Below are 24,952 nucleotides of genomic sequence, written 5' to 3' on the forward strand. Positions count from 1 at the left end.
TCAAGTAATGCTTCATTTATCACACCTTATTTTTCCTACTTGAGACATAACAGCTGGGAAACAGGGAAGGTGACACAGGCTGGCGAGGATGAACACGGCATGAAAGGCATCATTTTTATCCCAAAGATGGGGCTGGTTAGGGCAGGAGGCAGAGGCAGACAGGGTTGCTCTTCCCCTCCCACTTGTGTGTGCTCCTGACTACTCACATGCTTGCGTAGCCCAATGGCAGAGGAATAAATGGTGTGATCAACACAGGGGTGGGGAACGCTCAATTTTATTAGGAGTTCTGCTCCTGACGACATCACATACATATTGTTTAATTTGAAGCCGATGCATTCATAGCCATAAATCCAGGAGTTGAAAACTTTATGTTTTTCCTAATGTGTGATTGTTAAGGCTGTGTAAGCTACATGGACACTAACTACAGCAGTGGGGTACATACGGAGATAGTTACTGACAGGAGCATAACCACGAGCCAGTTATTCTAGATAATACAGGAAGGAGTCAAGTCCTAACTTCAAAGTTTAAATATGCGTCAAATATGGCCTCAAGTCTTAAATTCAGTTAGTAAGAAAAATAAAACATGTTAAATTCTTTATAAAATTTTTATACTGAGAAGTCAGTTACAAACTCTTCCCTACTAATTGGGTTGAGGTGACTTATCTAAGTCTACCAGGCAATGGTAAAGTGCCAGGGCTTCACATACTGACCAGCCCTGCATTGTCTTTTCTGTAGATCTACAGTCTAAAATATTTTATTTTCATGTCTTTCCTACATCAAAAGTTTCTACAGAAAAAGATCAGAAGTACAACATACTCTTTATAAGGTCATACAAAGAACTGGGACATTTAATTCTTCCTTTATCTTAAAAAGCATGCATTACTGGTTACAAGACATAGTTGTCTCTCTTATTTTCCTTTCATAACTAAACACAGTAGATTGAAGCGATGCTCTGTGCTTTCCCAGGCAGCATTAGTACAGGAATAAGGAGTGGAGAATACTTCTGTCTGCGGCTCTGAGGGCCTGAGGGAAAGAGGTGTGTGCAGGGCATGGGAGGAGCTAGAATACCTCTCTGTGGGCCATTCCTCCCACGTTCAAGTAGGCTTCTCTTCATGGTAAATCCCTTCCTCTCACCCTTGACTTTCTTATTTGTCATCAGGACGTAACAAATAGTGCCATGACCAGTGCCTAGATGTACAACCCACGTTTCAGAAATAAAGATTGTTGTCATCAACCTGGCACTCGGGAAAAGGTGTTCCCAATTAAGAAACTGTAGCTTGCACTGAGACACCAAGCATAGCATATGCTGAGAGAACTGTTCACTAAAAATGTCTCTTCAAATCAGCAGCCGAAATCAACATGTGGCTCACCGAGCTGGTCACTGTCTTTCACACTGTCATTTGTACAGAACCACGAGAGGTTAAAACAGGAAGAGCCTCTCCCAACCTCAATGTCGCAGAGCCTGGAATACTTGCCCAGCTCTCCTCCTCCAGCCTACACACCCTTACCATCTCCATACAGCTGACCCTTCCATCCCTTGCTCTCCACAGCTGGCTGCCTGCCCCTTCAGATGCAACCCAACCCAGCCCAGATTTGTGACTAGTGCCCCATATGTCCCCCAGCATCAACGTTTCATACTGGGTACAGATCTGGAGGGTAACCAAACACTTTGTGTATTTCATGCAGTGTGCCCTGGGATTATGGAGAGGTAATGTGGTAGGCTATTAGAACCTGAGGCAACTTGCCTTACACAACCTACAAAGCATCCAGTGCATAGAAGCTACTCAAGACAATCTGTCCATGAATAACGGAAGTGATCTCTAGGACACTTGTCCTTCATGAGCAATACTAAACATATCGGATATGGACAGTGTTATGATAGGCACCAGGGTCTGGTAAGTAAATAGGCTTTCCTGAGTGTTCAAAATACAATGTGAGAACGTGTGTATGTGTGTATGCACATGCTCCATGGATTATGTATTTAGAATGATAACTAAAAGTTATATATATATATAACTTTTATATATACACATACACACACATATATATGGTTATTGGTGAGGATAAGGGTATACAGAGCTGTGCACAGTTGGGTGCATGCAGGAATGAGTCCCTATGGGAAAAAAGCATGTATAGATATTTTAGGGCGCAGTGTTTAAGAAATTAGGAGAAGTGGAATATAGACCTACGGGGGAAGATGCTATATAAAGAGCACATAACAATGTGGAGAAGGACCAGCTTGTAGGTGGTGCATGCTGGGAGGAGGGGGATGGGTTGAGATGGGGAAGGGCATGTAGGGAGGATAGGGCCCGGGGCTCATGCTGATGGATGTATGGAGACTACATCTGTGTGTGTGTGTGTGTGTGTGTGTGTGTGTGTGTGTGTGTGTGTGCCTATGTGGGGTGAGCTCTTCATTCTAACTATAAAACACAAATATAGAGGAAATGATTTACTAGGTGAGCAGTCTTGTATTTTCCCCCAAGATATTTCTAGCCCTCAGTGGGATCCCAGCCCCAACAAGCCTGTCCAGCAATTCCACCTGCAGATTTTTGGAAAAGGGGTGCTGTGGGCAATGGGCACACAGGGAGGGAGAAACCTACCTCTCACACTGTGCTCCTGTGTATCCGGGTTTGCAGGCACACCTCACAGCTCCGCCATCCACAGCACAGCCAGTGGCGAAACTTATAGGGAGACAGGAAAGATGCCTCAGTGAAATAGAATCCCATGAGTCCACTGTTTTCTATCACAAAGATCAGATTCCATGAAGTGAACACTGAAACCCTTTGTGAGGAAGGTTTGGAGTGAAGAAAGTTGTGTGTGTGGGCAGACAATTTTGCCCCTGGAGACTCGCCAGGGTGCAGGAAGAATAGCTTCAGCCAGCACAGGGCAAAGTAGGCTGAATACAGGCATGCATTTTCTTTCTGGCTTGAATAAGTGCATTCCTTCCCCTGAGACAGACATAGTACTGCAGTCTGGAAGAGATGATTACAACACTATTTCCCCAGGAATAACAAGGAAGGGATACAAGTCTAGGCAGGAAAGAGCATAGCAGTTCCTGATTCTCTTCAAAATTGTCTCCTTGTCTCTGCCAGTTACCTCTATGAAGAGCCTACTCCTACATATCAGGCCAGGCCCTGGGAGCCCAGAGACAAGTACAGAGTTCCTCCCCTGGGATTTCTGAGGCACCTTTGCTGGTGGCTTTCCTAATCAAGTTCTGAAATTTCAATTCCTTTTTCTTTTAGCTCTAAACTGACAAATATTTGAGAAATCATTTTTGCCCCCTAAAAAAACCCTGAAAAGCCATCTAGGCATACAGAGTGTCTTTATTTGTGGAGCAATACACCGACACACAGCAAAGGAAATTAGCTAGTAGGAGAGACTATGCTTCGGAAGCCTCCTCTGCTGGGGAGAATGGATGTAGAACTCTCCTCAGGGACCATATGAAGTCTCTCAGTGGTGCTGCTGTTGATGGAGGAAGAGGCTTTAAACAGTTGCAATGACAAGCTTGAATTATCTCTGAGCGACCCAGCTCCGCCTAGGCTGGCTTCGAGGATAGCTGTATGCTTTCGCCAAGCCCACGTAGCTCCCAAGTGCCCTATGGAGATCCTGCTCTTTTCTCCTTCTGCCAGCCTCTGCCTGTGCAAGTCTGGGCAGGCATGGAGGGCTGGATTGCCACACAAAGAACGCCGCAGGCCAGGGCAGGCTGAATGGGAATCCAGCACACAGACAGAAAGGCAAGGCAGATGTTGCAGACCTGGGGATCTCTGCAGCAGTAGCACTCAGGGGTGTGACTTTGTGAGAAGGAAGATGTGGCCAGTTCAGCTGACACCAGCTTCTGTGAGTCTGCTGCTCTTATTTCTGAGCCTGTGCTGCACAGGCAAGTTTCCTGATTTTCAAACTTGTTACTACTTTCCTTAGTTAGCTGTTACATCACTCTTTCCTTGGAAGCCGTGGTGATCATGTCACGATGAACAAGAATAGAACAATGTGCCAGGCCCATTGAGAACAGGAGGAGGAATAGTGACTGTCCTACCTGCCCTCTGCCAGTCACACCAGGACTGGATGACAGCTACAGTTGGACCACTCAAGGGCGCAGCGCTTCCCCAAGTCTTCTGTCACACCAAGAATTAAACCCAGATGTTGACTCTAGCCTTCACACTTAAGAATCATGGAATCTGAGTCCTGGCGAGACCTTCAACCTCATCCCCGCTGGCCGGCTTGGTGCTGAAGGGAAACCTGAGTAATCCGGTTGTCTCACCTGCTTTTGTTTACTTAAGACATTCCTAATGTGGGGCCTGTGGGTGAGGCCTTCTGAGACAACCATGAGCTCAGCATAGGTGGCAACCCTGACTTGTGGGGTTTAACGGATTACCCAGATGAGTTTTCAGGGATTGAAAGCTACTTCTGTTGGAGCCACTCACTCTCCTCTTGGACATGAGCAAGCGTCCACTAGGTGATATTGTTGACATCAAGAGACAGAAAAACTCAGCCTTCAGTTCAGGCCATATCTGTCACTTCCTGGATAAGCATCCTATGAAGTTCGCCCATATACTTTTAGGTGACTGATAAATGTTCCCCTTGTCCTATCTCACGCTGATGTAAGTAATGCTTCTTCCTTATTCTATAAATGGTCTCGAACCCGCTCTTATGAAGATGGGTCTGAGACTTTCTCCACATCCTGTCTCTGTGCTTGGCTGCCTCATGAGGAGCCTTTCTTTCTCCTTCACAAAACGCATCCTTACAGTGATTGACAGATTGTGCATCCAATAAAGAAGCCCAGTTGGGTCAATTTCTTCTCTAATACGCTTCAGCCCTTCCTGCCTCTCTGTGAACTTAGCTCCTTCTTCCTCCCCATCTGATTTCAGTTCTGTGCAATTGCCAGACCACAAACTGAGCTGGTGAGCCTCGACTGTACCTTCTGGCATCAGGGCAGGGCAGACACTACAAGGCTTTCCCTTCTGGGACCAAGATGCTACCATGGCTGTCTCTACTCATGATTAATGTCTCTCCAACCAACCCCATGGCCTCTTGGCTACTCTGTCTAACATAGGCACTCATTGTCAATCACAAAGTCTCATGTCTGTCATGAGACTATGTGATTGACAATGAGTGCCTATGTTATTCATGTTTATTTTTATATTTACTTATTGAGTTATGATGACCTTTTCTTTCCCTGACCCACACACCGTAAACCTCAGGACATCAGATCCCACCATATGTACAGTATATTGATTTCCTTAGTACACAGCCAGGCTGAGAGCTGGCTCCATTATGGGTACCCAGGAAATTTGTAAAACCACTGAATATGCAGCAAAAGAAAAAAAGAGAAAAGGAAAAAGACGAAAGGGAACAATTTTAAAAGATTGTTTCTGTTTGATGATTGCTTTTGTTTTGTTTTGTTTTTCTCTTGTATTTATATCTGTTCATTTAAGAAAAAAAACAATGGCTCAGCCATCAAAGGCTAGGCTCACAAAAACCACAAAAACCCAAACATACCCAAAACCCAGCCTGAGTGAAATATTCACATACCATATAATTTACCCACAAACAGTATGAGTTCAATGGGCTTAGTAAAGTCACAGATTGGAACAACCACCACTATGGTCAATTTTAGAACACTCACAGTGCTTTAGCAGTAACTTCTCTTTAACCCGCTTCCCCCCACATCTGCTCCGTGCTGAGACACTGCCAGACTTCACACTGCAATCCGGGAGCCCCGACTGTACCTGTTGGTATGAGGGCAGGGGCAGACCCTACAGGATCCGTGGATGGCGTTTCCATAGTAACCCTCTTGGCAATGCTCACAGTGCTCCCCAGCTGTGTTGTGCTGACAGTTCTGGGGACAGATGAACAGGACAATGAGTTAGCTGCCTGTTGCAGGGGTCAATTTCAAGGTCAGTATCAGTTTATTCATCTTTAAACTCAGACCTTCAAGTATGCTGGGTGAGCTTGGCACAGCTGAACTTTAGTTCAGGCCCCTGATCTCATCCAATCATAGCTCAAGTCGTCTGGCCTCATGATCAGATGAGCTCTGTATACCACTTGTATTTTTTCCTGTTTAATTGCTGTTGGTACCACACACACAAAAAAAAAAATACTGGGATGCTGGAAGGGAGGTTAAGCCTTTGTAAAATACTTACACTTGCCTGGCATGCACAAGGACCTGAGTTTGCTCACCAGAGGCATGTTTTTTTTTTTTTTTTTTGTTGTTGTTGTTGTTTGTTTGGTTTTTTTGGTTTTCTTTTTGGTTTTGTTTTTGTTTTTGTTTTTGTTTTTTCGAGACAGGGTTTCTCTGTGTAGCCCTGACTGTCCTGGAACTCACTCTGTAGACCAGGCTGGCCTTGAACTCAGAAATCCACCTGCCTCTGCCTCCTAAGTGCTGGGATTACAGGCGTGCGCCACCACCACCTGGCTCAGAGGCATGTTTTAAAAGGTAGTTATGGTGGTACATGCTTGTAACCTCAGGATGGGGAGATGGGGATGGCTAGATCTCTGGGCCTTACGAACTAAGCTCCAGGCTGTAGAAGAAGGGACCCTGTCACAAAAACAAACAAGCAAAACAAATGGATGGTTCTTAGGAAGCACACACACACACACACACACACACACACACTCACACACACACACACTCACACACACTCACACACACACACTCACACACACTCATACACACTCACTGACACACACACTCACACACACACATACACACACTCACTGACACACACACTCATACACACACACTCACACACATACACACACACTCACACACACTCACTGACAGACACACACCATCTCACACTCTTACACACTCTCACTCTCATACACTCTCACACGTACACTTCATAGCACAGGGTCTTTTCATTAGCTAAAGTAGAGAAAGCCCATCTAGGTTCTTATGCCACAATATCACTTCACATATCACAAGTTCCTTCATTTATTTTTCCTGTATCATTTTGATTGTCCTGTGACTACATAATTAGCATAGTTTTCCTAAATGTGCCATTAGAAGAGTGCCACTTTACAGTGTTTTTAAGAGCATTTTAGAAAGCAAAAGATAGGCTAGATGTGCTGATCATGTATGTGTATATATATATATACATTATATATATATATACAGACACACACACACACACACACACACACACACACACAGAGAGAGAGAGAGAGAGAGAGAGAGAGAGAGAGAGAGAGAGAGAGGCACTTGAGAGGCAGAGGCAAGCAGATCTCTTGAGAGTTCAAGACCTTCCAAGTTTACATTAAAAGTTCCAGGCCAGCCAGGGTTACATAACGAAACCCTGGTTCAAATCAAACAAACAAGCAAGCAAAAAAAAAAAAAGAAAAAAGAAAAAAAAGAAAAGAAAGAAAGAAAGAAAGAAAGAAAGAAAAGAAGAGAAAAGAAAAGAAAAGAAAGAAAAAAGAAAGAAAGAAGAAACTGTCCTGGGTCCCTGGGAAGGGCAGCTTCTCTCTCCCCATCCTTTTAGAAGGGTCTTCTCTGGGACTAGCCCCATTTTACTTCATAATTCATTCCTCACGTTACACTAAAGGGCAATAAACTTTAAATAGGTATTTATACATGGAGTTTGTGAAAACGGCAGAAAGTTACACAATATCAGAAGACACTTTAACACAAGTTCCGGAGAATTAAGGAATTGTGTCTAAGCACTGCATTTGTGTAAATCCAGTCATCCTCACGTCAAAGCTAGTGCCTAACGGATGGCCTTCCACAGTGAAGCACCACTGTGACTTGCCACCACCCAGCCCGACAGAAGAAGGAACAGATTTTCATCCTAACAACAAAGCTTCAGATACCACATATCCAAGTGTGTTCAAACACACACACACCCACACATATACATACACACACACACACACACACACACAGAGGCGGGGTGGAGAAAAAGAAAGGTGAGAACAGTTCCCTGTGCTACAGACAGTTGGTAACTAAGATGACCTTGAAAGGGTTGAGCCCTAACAGTTACTTATCTTTTTATGCTGCCAGGCAAGATGATGGATGTGAAGAGTTAAATAAGTCCTGGAACTGTTAGGAAAAATAAAGTATAATAGGATGGGGCTTGTCTCCAATGGAAAAGACACCCACTTAAGCAAATCTATGCTTTATGAATCTTTAATGAATTATAAATTATAATAAAGCGGGTTAAGTAGTGTGCTGGTTCGAAGGAGAATGGCTACCACAGGCTCATATGTCTGAGTGATTAGACCCCAGGTGTAGAACTGTTTGGGAAGGATTAAGAGGTGTGGCTTTGTTGGAAGAGGCGTGTCACTGGGGTGGGCTTTGGGGCTTCGGTAGTTCATGCAGGCTCAGTTAGCTCCCTCTGCCTCATGGTTGCTGCCCCAGCATGTGGATAGGTGGGGTGGATGCGGGTGTGTGCACATGTGTAAAGATGGCTCTCCAGAGGAAGGGTCGTAACTGGTGGCTCTGGGCTCAGCGCAGATTTCAGGACCTTCCAGACAGCAAATCCTCAGGGCTTCCTGTGAGAAGTCTGCCTGGAGGATACACAGCAGCCTTTAGAGGTAAGCAAAGAGAGAACTATAGAAGAGGCAAGTGGAAAAGAAAACCCCGTTTGGTTGGAAAATGAAGTATGAATCTCACAAGTTATCCTTCCATGAAGCATACAGAATCTAGAAAAAAGTTCTTTTTGTTTTCTGGCTGCCTTTAGAAGGTAGACTTGATGTCTGTAATGGCTTGTGGTGAGATAAACATTCGCTCTTAATGAAGGTGACACCTTTCTCTCTCTCTCTCTCTCTCTCTCTCTCTCTCTCTCTCTCACACACACACACACACACACACTCACACACACACACACACACGTGTGCACGCACACACCAGGCAGCATCCAACAGACTTCTGTTCATGAATACTCATGGGCTGGAAATCAACCATTGGTGCCGGTTAGTCTTTCTGAACATATAAGGTTAGAATCCTTCGGGTGGCCTTTTGGCAATTTTCTGCTCTGGCCTGCCCCGACAAGCAGCAGGAGGAGATCCCTGAGGAGCAGGTTCAGCCTAGTTCGGGAACTCTGCAGATGTGAGCCACATCGCACAAAGCAGAGCGGCAGCAGAGCGAATTTCCAAAGGTCCTTGCCTTAACTGGGGAGGCCCTGGCTCTCACTCGGGGGAAGTCTTACGGGAGGGAAGAATGGGGCGCAGTTAAACATAAGTAAACACATGACTTAAAAGGCTCTTTGGAGAGGAAAATTACTTAACAACTAATTTTTTTAAAAACTTTTTTTGTTTGAGGAAAGGTCTCACTATATAGCGTTCTTAACCTGGAACTTGCTGTGTAGACCGGGCTAACCTTGAGCACACAGAGATGTGTCTACCTCTGCTAGAATTAAAGGCTTGTGCTACTACGGTGGGAACAAGCTAATGTTATTGCAGAGGATGTGATACAATATTCCAAAGTAAGACCCTTTTCTAGCCTGTAAACTTTAGCCAACCAAACTGACTTTTAAAAAGTAGCTCAAAGGCCTGAGGCTGTGAGGAAGGAGAGGAAAGATGGTTTTCTCCTCCGTGGTACCATCCACTTGCCCATCTTTCCTGTGACCCTACTTTATCTTGGTAACCATGGGTGTCTGTATTTGTCTGACTAGGGTAAGTCATAAGTCATCCCCAGTGTCCCCTTCTCCCTAATTTTTTCTTTCTTTTTTAAATCTTCTTTCTTTTTCCTTCCCTCATGAATGTCCTACATTTCTCCCTTCTCAGCTTCTCTTTATTTTTATGTTTCCAGGCAAGGCCTCAAATCTCTCAGGACAGCCTCAAAACTTGCTAGGTAGCCACGGGGGACCTTGAACTTCTGTGGTGGCTTGAATAAGAATGGTCCCCCACAGGCCCATGTATTTGAATACTTCATCATGGGGGGCGGGGAGTGGCACTGTTTGAGGATTAAGAGTGGCTTTGTTGGAGGCTCTGAGTTTCAAAAGTCCACACTAGACCCAGAGCTGCTCTCACTGCCTATGGATCAAACTCTCAGCCACTGCCAGCATCTGCTCACATGCTGGCATGCTTCTTACCATGAGGGTGACCAAACCTCTGAAACTGCAAGCCAGCCCCATTAAATGCTTTCTCTTATAAGAGTTGCTGTGGTCACGGCGTCTCTTCCCAGGACAGAACAGTGACAAAGCCAACTCTGATCTTCCTGCCTCCACCAGAGTGCGGGGATTACAGGCTGGTCCATGTGGTGCTGAGCCCTGTGCACACCAAGTAAGCACTCTGCGTCATGTTCAGTATGAGTACCATGCTCAAAACCGAGCCTCAGACTAACAGCTCAGAGTTATTATATCTACGAAAGACTTGAGCCCTTTGATCTACCTGCTAATATATTTAATTAGGCAGAGAAAATAGGAGCTAAGGTATCTCATGACTGTTCAGACTGGTGTTCTCCTCTGAGGGTATATGTTATGATGCAGGCAGAAGTGAAGTGTAAGACCTACGTAGGCCTGGTGATTCAGAAGCTATGGCCACAGCGATCTCTGTTTAGGGTTCTATGGAGATGGGACATTGACGTCTCAGGAAAAGAAGGAGGAACAGATTGTCTGCTGACAGCAGCAGAACTACCAGTTTACTTACAATGCATATCCCCGAGCTGTCCTGGCATCTATTTGAATGTCCGTTGCAATTGCAGGGAACACACCTTCCTGCAGGTGAGCTTTTGTTATCCCGATAGTATCCAGGGCGACAACCCTATTTTCCAGACAAAAAAAATGTTTAATTGATACAAAGAAAAGAGAAGAATTATTTTTGAAAGTTTGTCACAATTCTGACTGTGAAGAAGTCAGGGTTTTAAAACTTTCTTTCTCCAAGTCTTAAAAGGATACCAATCACCAGTGACTCTGTTGCTTTTGGCCAGGTTGTGCTGGGTCTTTGTGACAGTGGGGATGGAAACTAGCAGAAAAAGGAGATGTGGGCATGGGCCCCTCTCCACACACAGGCCCCTCTCCACACACAGGCCCCTCTCCACACACAGGCCCCTCTCCACACACAGGCTCCTCTCCACACGCGGGCTCCTCTCCACACATGGGCCCCTCTCCACACACAGGTTCCTCTCCACACACAGGCCCCTCTCCACACACAGGCCCCTCTCCACACACAGGCTCCTCTCCACACGCGGGCTCCTCTCCACACACAGGCCCCTCTCCACACACAGGCCCCTCTCCACACACAGGCCCCTCTCCACACACAGGCTCCTCTCCACACACAGGCCCCTCTCCACACACAGGCCCCTCTCCACACACAGGCTCCTCTCCACACGCGGGCTCCTCTCCACACGCGGGCTCCTCTCCACACGCGGGCTCCTCTCCACACGCGGGCCCCTCTCCACACACAGGCTCCTCTCCACACGCGGGCCCCTCTCCACACGCGGGCTCCTCTCCACACGCGGGCTCCTCTCCACACGCGGGCTCCTCTCCACACGCGGGCTCCTCTCCACACGCGGGCCCCTCTCCACACACGGGCTCCTCTCCACACACAGGCCCCTCTCCACACACAGGCCCCTCTCCACACACACAGGCCCCTCTCCACACACACAGGCCCCTCTCCACACACACAGGCCCCTCTCCATACACAGGCCCCTCTCCACACACACAGGCCCCTCTCCACACACGGGCCCCTCTCCACACACGGGCCCCTCTCCATACACAGGCCCCTCTCCACACACACAGGCCCCTCTCCACACACAGGCCCCTCTCCACACACAGGCCCCTCTCCACACACGGGCCCCTCTCCACACATGGGCCCATCTCCACACACGGGCCCCTCTCCACACATGGGCCCCTCTCCATACACGGACCCCTCTCCACACACAGGCTCCTCTCCACACACAGGTTCCTCTCCACATACAGGCCCCTCTCCACACACGGGCCCCTCTCCACACACACAGGCCCCTCTCCACACATGGGCTCCTCTTCACACACAGACCCCTCTCCACACACAGGCCCCTCTTCACACACAGGCCCCTCTCCACACACGGGCCCCTCTCCATACACACAGGCCCCTCTCCACACACAGGCCCCTCTCCACACACAGGCTCCTCTCTACACGCGGGCTCCTCTCCACACGCGGGCCCCTCTCCACACACGGGCCCCTCTCCACACACACGGGCCCCTCTCCACACACACAGGCCCCTCTCCACACACGGGCCCCTCTCCACACATGGGCCCCTCTCCATACACAGGCCCCTCTCCACACACAGGCTCCTCTCCACACACGGGCCCCTCTCCATACACCCATTGTCTCAAAGAAGCTGAGGAAGTAGACAGGTAGGAGGAAAGGAGATCAGGCTGCAGTCCCTATTGGGGTAGATATCTAAGCCAAACAACTCAGATTCAAGATTCTCCTAATAGCCTACCCCTCCCTAAGTGTGGGTTCAGGTTGGTGGGAAGCAGGGTGGAGTGGACATAGAGTATTCAATGGAATCTGCTCAGCAACGGTACAGTTACTGAAATCATTAGTGGTCACCAAGAAGCCTGGGTAGAAGGAGGGGTTGAGTTCTTGCACACAAGACTTCAGAAAAATGTCTCCAACATACAGAGATTCAGCCCGAGTCTCCAGGTTTGGCCTTGTTTTGGGGTCAATATCCCATCAGTCATTGCTTTACTGTCCCCTTCCACTCTAGTAACATGGGTCACTAGTGTTTATATGAATAAGAAGTTAATATTTTTTCCATGGGCTTATGTCCTGTTTAAAAGATTCTATTAGGAACTTTCCAATAGACTTTTAATCCTAGCACTTGGAAGACTGTGAGTTCCAGGCCAGCCAGAACTATAGAGTAAAACCGTATCTCAACAACAATCCAACAGATAAATAAAAGCAGTGATTTTATTCTTACAGTGCTCAATAAAATAATTTGGAGTCCTGTCTGCCTTTAGGAAGGATGATAGGTAGATACAATCTTTATATTGGCAGAGCAAATCAATTCACAGATAAAAACTGGGCGTTTCCCCTTGTTCCCTGCTCTGAGCTCCGATTCCCCCCTTTAAAACAACAGGAAGAATTAACATCTCAACCTATCTCATTGTCCTAAACAGCATATATGTCCATAAGACTCTGAAATGACAGTCAAAGGGAACCTTGAGATAAATTGGCCAGTCATACGGCCTGCGCCCACAAAGGCCAGCACATGGACAACTGGAGGAATATAGGAATCACATGCCAGCCAGGAACTCCTTCCTAAAGACCCATGATTGCAGATCATACAAGCGACAGAACAGACTGTCATGTAATGTTCCTTTAAGAGATTAGGGACCATGTTTAGACAAAGGGATATATTGCAATTTTTTTTTCTTTGCGGGCTATACGTGAATAGGCTTGTCTAATGGAGAATTAAAGTATTAAAAGAATGTTCTTTGTTGATAGCTCAGCTGTGAGACACATTTGAATGAAATTCAGCCACGAACAATGATCGTATCTGCAACAAGCCAGCTGAAGTTAACATTATAGATCATGTTACTTGCTCAAAATAATTATATTTTGTAAGGGACAAATGATCCAAATGAACAAACAGGTCTTGGGAGTTGAAGGTGCCGTGCTTGGGTAAGAGCCTTAATTAAACCTTCTTTGGGAACAAGCAGTCTGCCATGATCAAAACAAAATCATCTACCTTGATGTGCTTTTAATTACCAGCAGGAAAAATGCTCTGCCCAATTTCTAGGTCATGTGATTCGGAGTTCTTGTCAGTGACTCAGTTGTAACCATTTTGTGCCTCCACAGAGCAAACAACCATATTTTACAGGAGGATTCAGCGTCTATTGAAGAACTTACTCCAGATGAAAATTAATGCATCCTAATAGGTTACATTAACAAAGAGACCTCATACGTGGTGAAGTTTTGCAAAGTCATTTTTTAAGGATGAAATTTATGTAACAATTTATATTACAGATGATAAAACCACGCCTCATCTAATTTCCAGGTCTGTCTCACGAGCCACGGGCTTAATCTCTCTATCAGTGTACATACAGCAGTATACATACAGCAGTATACATACAGCAGCCAGGGCATGTAAGGAGGGAGAAGAATTCCTGAATTTTTCGTGCCCAACAAATCGCAGCATGTCTGTGAGGCACTACATAAGCTTTGATCACTTTTCTTAGCCTTGTCTCTTGTTTCTCATGTTATACTTTGTGGGTAAATTTTATCCAGGTGAAACTTGCCAGCCTACATGCTGTAGACTCTTGTCTGAGGCTTGAGCTAGTTCTGCAAGGTCACAGGGTTTCATGGTATACCAATATTCCACAAGCATCCAGATTCTTGGCTGTCTGGGCAACCCAAGGTGTGCTGGTTTATGGGGCTTGTGGTTAACAGCTCAGGAGAGCAATCTGTCAGGCGCCGCAATAAACCCTACCACTCACAGCTACTAGGAGGCCATCTGCCCTTCCCCCAGCCCACCCATCTACTCATTGATAACCCTAACTCTATTGCCAAACTGACACATTTTCCCAACCCAAAACAAAATTTAAAAGGAGCATTACCTGGCTGGGTCTAAGCTCCACATAACTTGCCTGCAGATGGTTTTGCCCTGGACGCTGAAGAAATGCGACCCTTTGCTGCTCTGAGCCGTACCCCAGGCACTGGCCCAGGGCTGCCCCAAAGATCCACAGCCATCCTGTGCTCCAGGCTGACCGCCTCACTGCAGGCGGCATTCTGCGTGTCCTGCCTGGCTGCATGCAAGCCTCTGTGTTCTTCCTCTTATACCTGCCCTTCCTGCAGTGCCCAGACCTGCCTGACTCGGGGAAAGAAAGCTGTCTGCGGCGGGGGCCCCACCTTTAAACTTCACACATGAGTCAGCCTACACAGGGAGAGTGCACATAACAGTTCCACAGGTAAGTGCAGTCTTCTGTGATTCCTGGGAGGTGGGGCAGACCTCACCTTCTACCCACTTGGCCCTGCAGACGGCACCAGACGATTAGAGCAGCTGTAAATCACAGGCTGAGTCAGGGAAAAGCCCACACCCTGGCCGTGAGGGTGCTAATCCACCTTCTCCTCTTTTCCTTGGGCTATCTATTTTATACTTTAAGTCAGTTAGAAAAGAGACGGAAGGCATAACCTATGGACTAACTCACAAGAAAAGGAGTTCCCACAATGCTAGGATGAGGCAGTTCCTCGTTGGCTTAAGAGATACAGGGAAGTGAGGTGCTTTGCTCGCTTACATACATTTGGTGCGTGGGGCACACAGCACAACATCACTGCTGCCGCCTACTAATTTTACCAACACTGCTTCGTATTAGGAAAAGAACATACTGGTTTATGGGTTAAGATAGAAAATAGTTTCATTTTGAGGTACACTTTAATCTTGTGATGATAAATTTAAACAGGTCGGACCAGCTAAGAGATGGAGAATGGGAGTGAGATGTTTGCCTTCTGAATCCAGGATTTAACTACAACAGGGACAGCTAGGCGGCAGGGCAGCAGGGTGGTGGGGTGGCAGGGCGGCAGGGCAGCAGGGCAGCAGGGTGGTGGGGTGGCAGGGTGGTGGGGCGGCAGGGTGGTGGGGCGGCAGGGTGACGGGACAGGACAGACACAAACACAGTCTTCCTACCTCTGATTTTTACATCTTTATAGCACCTTTGAATGGCGCAACACTGCGAGGTCTTTGGCACATTTTGAACCCCTGAAGGTAGTCTAGGGGGGCACACTAGGTCTGGCCCAGCACACTTGGATGATGGGTAGAGAAAGCCCCAACACTGCCACACTGCTGGACAGCAGCCAGGAAAAGCCAGACACAGGTGAGGCAGCAGGGAGGTGGGGAATACCCACCTGGGAAAGGTCCTACCTGACATGAGTCACCTGTGTAGTCAGGGGGACAGGCACACATCTCCACAAGATGAGCCCTGGGTCCGCTTCCCGTGTCAGAGGCCTCCTCCAGCCCCACCTCACCCAGGGTGAGCCGCTGTGTCTCCATGAAGTGGAGGCCCCGGATGTGGAGCCTTTCCAGTCTGGACAGCACAGTCATCAGCTCTTCCCGGGACACTGGGGCACTGTTGCCTTTGTGTCTGAAGTTTCCCTGCACCGGCAAATGGAGAGGCTTTCTTAGGAAAGATCTCTTCCAGAGAGAGGGCCCTGGAATGGGTCAACCCAAAGACAGCTCGCGTGTGTATAAGGGGAAAAAACTCAAAGAAAGATAGGGTTGTGCGTGTGTCCTGCCACAGTCACACCAGGCTACGGCTGGGAAGGGGTCTCCATGACCAGTGTATGCCTTTGTAAATGTACTTTAATCTGGGAAGAATACAGAGCCGGTGATAAAGATGCAGGAAGAAAAGGTGAATAAATCAGGTAATACGAGCTAAAGTGATAATTAGTACACAGTCTCCTCACACATATTTGTTTTATTGATTTGTTACTTTATTTGTTCACTTCCTTTTTAATTTGTTTTTTGTTTTGGAGGGGTTATTTTGTTTATTATTCTTGAAACAGAGTCTAGCTAAGTAGCCCAGACTGGCCTGGTGCTCATGATCCTCTTTGCCTTAGCCTCCAAGTGCTGAGTTTTCCAGTGTGAGACACTAGGTGTGACTCCTCATATCATGTTTGATTTGTAAAATGCATGTGTAATTTTATTATTTAAAAAGCACACATGGGTGGGCAGTGGTGGCGCACGCCTTTAATCCTAGCACTTGAGAGGCAGAGACAGGTGTATTTCTGAGTTTGAGGCCAGCCTGGTCTACAGAGTGAGTTCCAGGACAGCCAGGGCTACACAGAGAAACCCTGTCTTGAAAACAAACAAACAAACAAACCTAAAACTAAAAAGCACACTTGGCATGAAAGGTACCATCATATCCATCCGGATTACAGATTCCGATAGCACAGTCATCTGAAGGAAGTCTGAAAAACTTGTTCATGCCTGGAAACAAAAACCCGACACAGCCCCTCCCAGTTGTGGAAAAGCACACCCCACTTTCTAAGAGTTGGACTATCTTAGGGACCTCACATCGGTGGACTCACATCCTGTATTTTTTTTGTGACTGAGTAACTCTTTCCAAGAAGTTATTGAACAATGAATTTCTGTTCATAGCTCCGATCACCATGCTAAATGTTGTGCACATAACTTGCACATAATTCTTTGTTGCACTGTTCCCTTTCCTTTGTAATTTTCCACTCTCTGTGGTGTATGTGTGTCAGAGCATGTGTGTCAGAGCACATCTGGAGCTCAGGGGACAACTTGGAGGATCTGGTCCCCTCCTCCCACCATGTAGATTCCTGGTATGGAACCTGAGTCCTCAGACTTGCTTGCCGTGCCTTTACCTGCTGAGCCACTTTTCAATTCTCCTCCAATAGTTTGAATGCCTCACAGTTTTCACGTTACTGAGGGCCCCTTGCATGTGGTAGCTGGCACCCAGGCAGTTTTCTGCCTTTGTCTTTCTGCATGTGAATTACAACACACTTGTGTGAACCCCTCCCATCTACTGTATTTGAGGCTTGAGGGTTTGGTGCTGATACACTAGTGACTGTCATCAAGTTTGGGAAGTGATTGTTTCTTCAAATATTTTCCTTCCTCTTTCTGGAGTCTCCATTACACACTGGGACACTTGAGCTCCTTCAAACTCACATCTGCCTCCAAAAGACGGTATGAACAAAACCGTGCAAGCACTGAACACTCTACAGTATATGAGATTCTAGATCCTGTGGTGGAGTTTTGCACTTTGGTAGCTGGTTGAAATAAGTGCAGTCTGTCATGGTTCTAGAAGCTCCGAGACCCACATCCAGGCGCTGGCTGCACCAGCTGCATCAGGAGGGTCTCTTCCTGCCTGGGAGATGACATACAAGATCGAAGAAAAGCAACTTCACTGATGTGTTTCTCTGTGCTGGTTTACTTTAATTACTTATCTGTGTGTATGTGGAGGGTGCCCTGTACATGCATGACGGTGTTTATGGAGCACAGAGGAGAGACTTAGAACCCTATAGCAGGCGTTACAGGAATCTGTGAGCCACCCAGTCTGAGTGCTGTGAACTAAATTCAGGTAGGTCCTCTGAAAGAGTGACAGTGCTCTTAAGCACCGAGCCATCTCTCTAACACCAAGGAACACGAGCTCTCTGCTTTCTCTGGGCATGAGATCAGTGGGTAAGAGGTGGAGCCTGGAGGATCCTTGCTGACCAGCCTTCCTGGCAAGTTTCAAGCAAATGAGAAAGTTTTTCTTAGACAAGGGGGAAATATCACCTAAGGAACTAGAGCTGAGGTGGTATTCTGCCCGCTCCGAGAGAGACAGAGAATTGCGGGGCAGACAAAACCATGTAACCATGAAACACTCAGTGGTATATTACATTCTAGATTATGTGGTGGAGGTTTGCACATTATATGTGCATGTGCATGCAGGTGTTGTATAAAAAAACAACTAAAAGAAAACACAGAACAGGATCATCAAAATCTCTGGTCTCCTCTATACCTCAATCACTTGCACTCTTCCGTGATGCAGTCTGTCTGGCCGTGGGCCGCTGGGTTCCTTATGGATGATGGACATGCGTTGACCCTGTTTAGAGGAAAGTGGGGATGCATTAGTGCCTTAGCTGGGATGCTTTGAGATGCCTATTGATGTTAGAACAGATTCCTCTGTATGTCTACAGCCTATGAAACAACTGGCCCTAGACAGCTCAGCTGAGTGTCATGGAAACACATAAACAGTAGCTAATATGGTACATTGCACAAATACAAAATCTATCTTGACCAAAAGCGATTTTCAAATATGGAGAAAAACAAGTAAGAGCTGGGGCGAGAGCTCAGCGGCGGTCTGCAGAGCCAGCTGCTCTTCCGGAGGTCCTAAATTCAATCCCTAGTATCCCAAGGAGGTTCGGTCTCAGGAAATCTCTCTTGTGCATGGACAGACGTGCAGATTAAACATTCATGCAGATTAAATGAATAAATAATGTTTAAAAGATGGGAAATGCACCAGGCTATGGTGGCGCATGCCTGTAATCCCAGCACTCTAGGAGGCAGAGGCAGGCGGATTTCTGAGTTCGAGGCCAGCCTGGTCTACAGAGTGAGTTCCAGGACAGCCAGGACCACACAGAGAAACCCTGTCTCGAAAAAACCAAATCCAAAAAACAAAAAGCAAAACAAAACAAAACAAAAAACAAAAAATGGGAAACACATTTATTTTAGTCATTCTTTATATAAATGTGGGAAGTACATTTTATAGCTGCCAATAGGACCTTGCTTTGGTGGTAGATTGCTGGAGAGGTTGGGGATGGAGGAAGGGTTAATAGAGCCTATTGTAGCAGCAGGTGTGCTCAGCACACTGAAGAAGAGAAAGAGAAAGTATAGGATGAAGACATGGGCCCAGGACTCCAGCCCCAGCGCTGTGGGAGCTGGCCTCCACTCTCAGCCTCTGCCCCATCTTGTCAGTGGCTACAGGAAGCTTCACAGAACTGCATGGGTGTGTCCATGCTCTGCTTGGCAGGCAGCCCCACCCTAAGTCACACACTGCAGCCCAGCTGTTCTGCGTCAGTTCCAAGCCCGGAGGTGATCCATTCGTGAGGGCAGAACATTATCGAGGCTCACAGACCACTTCAAACCTTAATCTAAGGAACAAGGCTCTTAATTACAGTGGTTTAAAATAAAGCAACAAAGAAAAAATGTTGTGAGCCTAAATGATTTCTATGTCTGAAGGTAAAATTAAGGGGAACTTTTGATCACTACCTCCCAGCACACTCTAAGAGTATATGCAGTTAAATCCTCTGCAGTAAAAATTACATACAGCAGTAGCTTTAGCTATGAGATTGCTGTAAAACACAAAACAGAAAGCCTGCCCCGCTGGGACAGTATTCTTACCACACAACAGTTTTTCCTAACGCAAGTCTAAAATCTTTGTTGCTTAATTTTCACTGTGCTCTTCTAAGGTTCACTACAACAATTCAATACTTTTGTTTACTGGTCAAAGCAAAATATAGCTCAGGAGTGTTTGAAGACAAGGCTCCACCAAGCACGCAGAAGCCCTCTGCCTTGAGAGTTTGCACAGCAAGTGTGGGCCCCAGGTTCCACCTCCAGCAGCCCTGCTTCCAGTTTAAGCAGAAACCGAGTTGGCTTCAGGCTATGGCTCCCTGACCCATACTCCAGGGATTTTGTCCTGTATTGCAGGGGGGCCACGAAGAATGAGCACCCCTATTCAAATCATTTTTCAGACTTAACTGAAAGATAAAACCATAATAAGACATGAGGCAGTTTTAAGGGTGAAACACAGCTAAAGACATTGGAAGTGGAAAGGAAGAATCCTTTGGGCAGATGTGCTGTGCACTCTAAACCTTCTGTGCTAGTCTTCAAAACATCAGACACAAATCAATCTAATGTTCTGCACAACTCTGTTGTAGCCACTGCTTCCTGTTGATCAGGCCATGCCTTAATTAATACCTACGGTGAGTTGCACATCTGGCTGCTTTTCCAGAAGAACCATGTCTCCAGGTAAGCCGAAGGACTTGGCTTGGTAGGTGAGGTAACCACCGTATGATGATACCTGAAATTGAATGAAGAGTATCAGCTACACTGGACCAGACCAGGCTGGCACTGACAGGATGCATGGCAAAGCTGGGCGCTCTCCAGACGGTGGACTAAGGACATGCCACCGCCTCCTGCTTTATGCCATTTTTACATTCCTGAAAACCATTAATGCAAACATGTGTTTTATAATTAAGACTGTAGTGGCTGACTGCTCTTCCAGACGACCCAGGTTCAATTCCAGCACCCACATGGCAGCTCACAACTATCTGTTACTCCAGTTCCTAGGGATCTGATGCCCTCACACAGACATACATATAAGCAAAACATACAAATAAATAAAAAATAAAAATAAAAACTCTTTAAAATTAAGAATGTACTTTTATTTAAAAGGAAAAACACCAATCATACTAGAACAAGTAAGATTTTTTTTTCTCCATCCCATGTTGACTATTATTTCATTGGGAGAAATAGGTATATCCATTGCAAAATAAGTCTCTAAAAATAAATTTTCAAAAAAAAAAAAAAAAAAACCTTGAAAGCAGATGGTGACTATTGCCTATGTTGTTATAAATTTCCTGAAGAGAGAAGCCATGTTCACCTACTACCTCAGAGCTACAGGATGGTCGCAGTTTCCTGTCAACTCCTTCACCTCTGCCTGGCCTCTCCCACTACTGCAGTCAGCTGGGGTGGGGAGTGACCCCAGTAGTGATGGGCAACGTCACATCGCAGGAGTGAGACGCTGTTCCACGTGAGAGTGGAGGAGAGGCTCTGGGATCCTAGTGCACGGGAGCTTCTCACAGGACCTGCAAGCTGACCAAGCGTCCAGAGCTGTCTTCGCAGGGTCTAGAGCCATCTCCAAGGAACACTAAGCTCATCTCATTGATTTTAAGAATAGTCTTTCTGATGGGCTGGGGTGGCTTTTAAAACACATGCATAAATTCTGGTAGTCCTCTCTAGGAGCCGTAGTGGCTTGAACTAGGAATGTCCCCGACAGGTTCATGTATTTGGACACCTGGTCCCCTGTTGCTGTGCTGACTGGAGGGTTGTGGGACTTTCAGGAAGCGAAGGCTTGGGCAGGAGCTTGGAGAGTTCACGCCCCTGCTCTCTTCCAGCACCCTCTCTGCTTTCTCCCTGTGGTAGGAGATGTGCTTCCGGTTCTAACCACAGGCTATCATGCGTCCCCCCCACCATTATGGCCACTTGCTTTTGGTCATGGTGTTTTATCACAGTAACAGGGAAGCAACTCATGCAGAAGCAAAGCTTTAGTTTTCCCCTTGAGTGTGGGCTCAGTGACTCGTTTCTAAAACGTAATGAGGAGAATAAAACAGAAATGAGATCCATGGCTTCCAAGGTTGGGCTATAAGATCATGGCTTCTGTCTTAATTTCTTTCATTAACTCTCTCCGTCTCATTCGCCTTCCTCAGTTACTTTGCAGAAGCCAGCCACCCCACCATGAGGGCTCCTCCAGTGGCCCAGGAAGGTCTCATGTGAGGAAGATCTGGAGTTTCCAGCCAGAGATAGCGAAGTACAAGAGTCTATTAGCAAGCATGGCAGGGGCCTTAGCAAGTGGACCTTGTAGCTCCGCGATGCCTGGCCCCGGATAACACATTGTCTGTAAACCCAGAGGAAGCTCTGGGCCATTGACTCCTGGATCCCTGACCCGCAGAAACTGCACAACATGGCAGCCTGTCCTTCAACATGGCAACTACTGCACAGCAACAAATGACCAAAGAGGGTCATACAAGAGAAGCAATGGAAATATCAGAGCTCATGCTTCTTCTCTCAGATTTAGAGACCTGGAGCCAACACTGATTCCCCATGGCTGATAATTTCATCAATTTTGCCTACATAATGGAACCTCCACAGATACCCTGACACTTAATATCAAATACGAACTAATGACACCCCATGAGCTGGGCCTCGGGTAACCTACCCTTGCTCACATCCCCTGTCCTGCCTAACTTGAGGCCTATGCTTTTACACAGGGCCTGAACTTCCATATTCATACCATGGCCATGCTCTGCCCTAATCATGTATGCGCTCACTTATCCTGCATACATGATTCTGGGGAGTGCCGTTAAGCACGCCCAGTTCTGCCTCGTGGGTCAAACTCCACAGGTCCTGTGCTTCTTCAAATAATCTTGAGTCACTTTTCAGCTTGTCTTCTCCTGACAAGGAGCCTTTCTACTTTAAAACAAAGAATTTTCAGTAGAGCATTTGAAAGCACCTGGCCCATTGGCAACAGATATTATTTAAATGGTTTTATGTTTCCCTAGAGGAGAATTCCTTGGCAGGAAGCACAAATCAAGAAAAACATCATGGAGGACTTCCCTTCTAGGAACTAGCATATGTGGAGCACACACATGAGAGCCTTTCTCGGCCCCCCACATGTCAGGAGGCAGGGCACCGTCTTCATTATTGCCTAACTTTATTTCTGAATGTCATTTACCTGAACTTCCAGATGCGTCCTCCCTCTGAGGAAATGACAATTGTACTGAGCGGCAGCTGAGGCCACAGAGAACTCAGGAGAACGTCAGACCATCCTTACCTTATCACCCAGGTAGGATGGAGGTGCCACCCAGGATGCGCTGTGAACTGAGGGCGGCAGCTCCTGCAGATCTGCAACCATGCTGTTGCTGCCCGGGTTGAAGGACACGGGGACGTCAACCCCATCTGCTGTCTCCAGACGCCAGCCCATCATGTCTACAAACTAGAGCACAGTATTTGTGGCTTTCAGGGTGATTGGCTACATCACTCTGCAACGATCTGCAACTCCAGTGCCCGGTCACCCCCTCTGCTCTCTGAGGAGCCTCGCACTCATGTGGGACACACACATACACATATACACAAGTCATAAGTAAATCAATCTTTAGAAGTTGGGGTCCGCATAAATAAGGGTGTAGGGGGCTCTCAGGGGCTTTCCTAGCACAGGTGAACTATGTCTTACAGATGGATTCACGAAAAGAGGGAGTCACTGCCGGTAGCTGTGTAACCAGCAGTGACTCAGTCAGGCTCCAATGGCGATTGCCATTCAACGATCACAGAGATGACCCTAGCAAACTAAACGATTAACAAGACCAAGGGCCATTGATCTGGGAAAGGGACAAGAAGGGATGAAAGGGATAGGTTGGGGTGGGAGAGAGGTGAGAGCAGGAGGGAGGGGAAGGACTAATCAGAACTCATTCTACACATGTATAAAATTGTCAATGATTAGCTTAATTCTTAAAAAAGGTTTAGAACAACATTAAAAATGTAACATTTTTTAAAAATGTGTTATGGAATACAGTAACCAAAATAAAATATTCCCTTTGTAACTAAGGAAGCCTGCTCTATTTAGAGGGTAAGGACGGGACGAGGAATAGCTTGGCGATAACGCTTCCTGGCTTCATGAGGGATGAGAGGGGAGGCTACAGAACAGATTTACAAGCTAATTCTTTCCCACTTACCAGTCGCTCCTCCATTCAGGAAGCAGTAAAACGTATAAAACAGTACTACACAAAACAGTGCACATGCTGCTCCTGGTTCATGGACTAAGAGAGCTGATAAAAGTCTTAGTTTTATGAAGTTAAAAAGCGGACAGAGACGGCTAGAGTGAGGGCTCCGTTGGGAAAGCGTGGGTCTCACAAGCATGGCAGCATGAGTCTATCTCCAAGAGCCACATAAAAAGGTGACATGCCCCTGAGGTCCCAGTGCTTGGAACATGAAGGCGAGAGGGTAGCAGTTAGTCTAGCCTCTGCAAAATCCTGGCCAGTGAGGGGCTAGCCCAGAAACTGAGGTGGAGATTATAGAGGAAGGCATTTGACATTGATCTCTGGCTTCAGCATGTATATACATACACCCTTTCATGAATACACACACACATGCACACATACACACCACACACATTGCACACACACTGCACTTAAAGTAGGCAAATTTAAGATGTGATAAAATATTTGAGAAAGAAAGTAAAACAGAAAGAATATAGAAGGAGAACAAAGAATGTGCTGTCATCATCATACCTACATATTCTGTGGGGCTGGAGGCATAGCATAGAGACTAAAGCGCTTGCCGCACAGGCAGGAGGATCAGAGTTTGAATCCCTAGAGCCCATATAAATGCTGGGTGGGCAGGGCAGCTCACCTGAAATCCCAAGTCTCAGGAAGCAGAGATGTGATAGGCCCGAGCAAGCTGGCTGCTTAGAGAGGCAGAACTGGAAAGCTCCAGTTTGAGAGAGAGAGAGAGAGAGAGAGAGAGAGAGAGAGAGAGAGAGAGAGAGAGAGAGAGAGAGAGAGCTCACATCAATATGTATGGTGAAATATTATAAAGAAAGATACCAGCATCAACATCTGTTCTACACATGCACATGCACACAGCATATCCGCACACACATATGAACCCAGACATGTGTATATGTGTATGTGTGTGTACCACATGACATGTGCAGCTTGTGAGATGCTGACTATCAGACTCCCTAGTTACCCTCAGGCTGGGAACTGGAGACCACCAGGAGGTGTGTAGAGGAATAGAACTTTCAGG

General features: G+C 46.7%; 1 protein-coding gene across 4 annotated transcripts in view; it reads right to left on the reverse strand.

The window, feature by feature from the left end:
- The window catches only part of Lama3 (laminin subunit alpha 3), a 233,592-nt gene that overhangs the window by 60,820 nt on the left and 147,820 nt on the right, over window positions 1-24,952 (reverse strand). For 2 of the 4 annotated variants that reach the window (XM_052155507.1, XM_052155506.1), the window contains exons 35-41: window positions 22,983-23,144; window positions 20,352-20,450; window positions 18,390-18,473; window positions 15,785-16,015; window positions 10,588-10,701; window positions 5,727-5,836; window positions 2,601-2,681 (exon numbers count right to left, since the gene is read on the reverse strand). In XM_052155507.1, the coding sequence (XP_052011467.1) occupies window positions 2,601-2,681; window positions 5,727-5,836; window positions 10,588-10,701; window positions 15,785-16,015; window positions 18,390-18,473; window positions 20,352-20,450; window positions 22,983-23,144 (881 nt within the window). Of the gene's footprint in view, window positions 1-2,600; window positions 2,682-5,726; window positions 5,837-10,587; window positions 10,702-14,483; window positions 14,737-15,784; window positions 16,016-18,389; window positions 18,474-20,351; window positions 20,451-22,982; window positions 23,145-24,952 lie in introns of those variants that run through there. The other 2 variants (XM_052155509.1, XM_052155508.1) reach the window with 2 other exon arrangements.

The sequence above is a fragment of the Apodemus sylvaticus genome, chromosome 13 (assembly GCF_947179515.1).
Source record: "Apodemus sylvaticus chromosome 13, mApoSyl1.1, whole genome shotgun sequence".
In the NCBI taxonomy this organism is placed as follows: Eukaryota; Metazoa; Chordata; class Mammalia; order Rodentia; family Muridae; genus Apodemus; species Apodemus sylvaticus.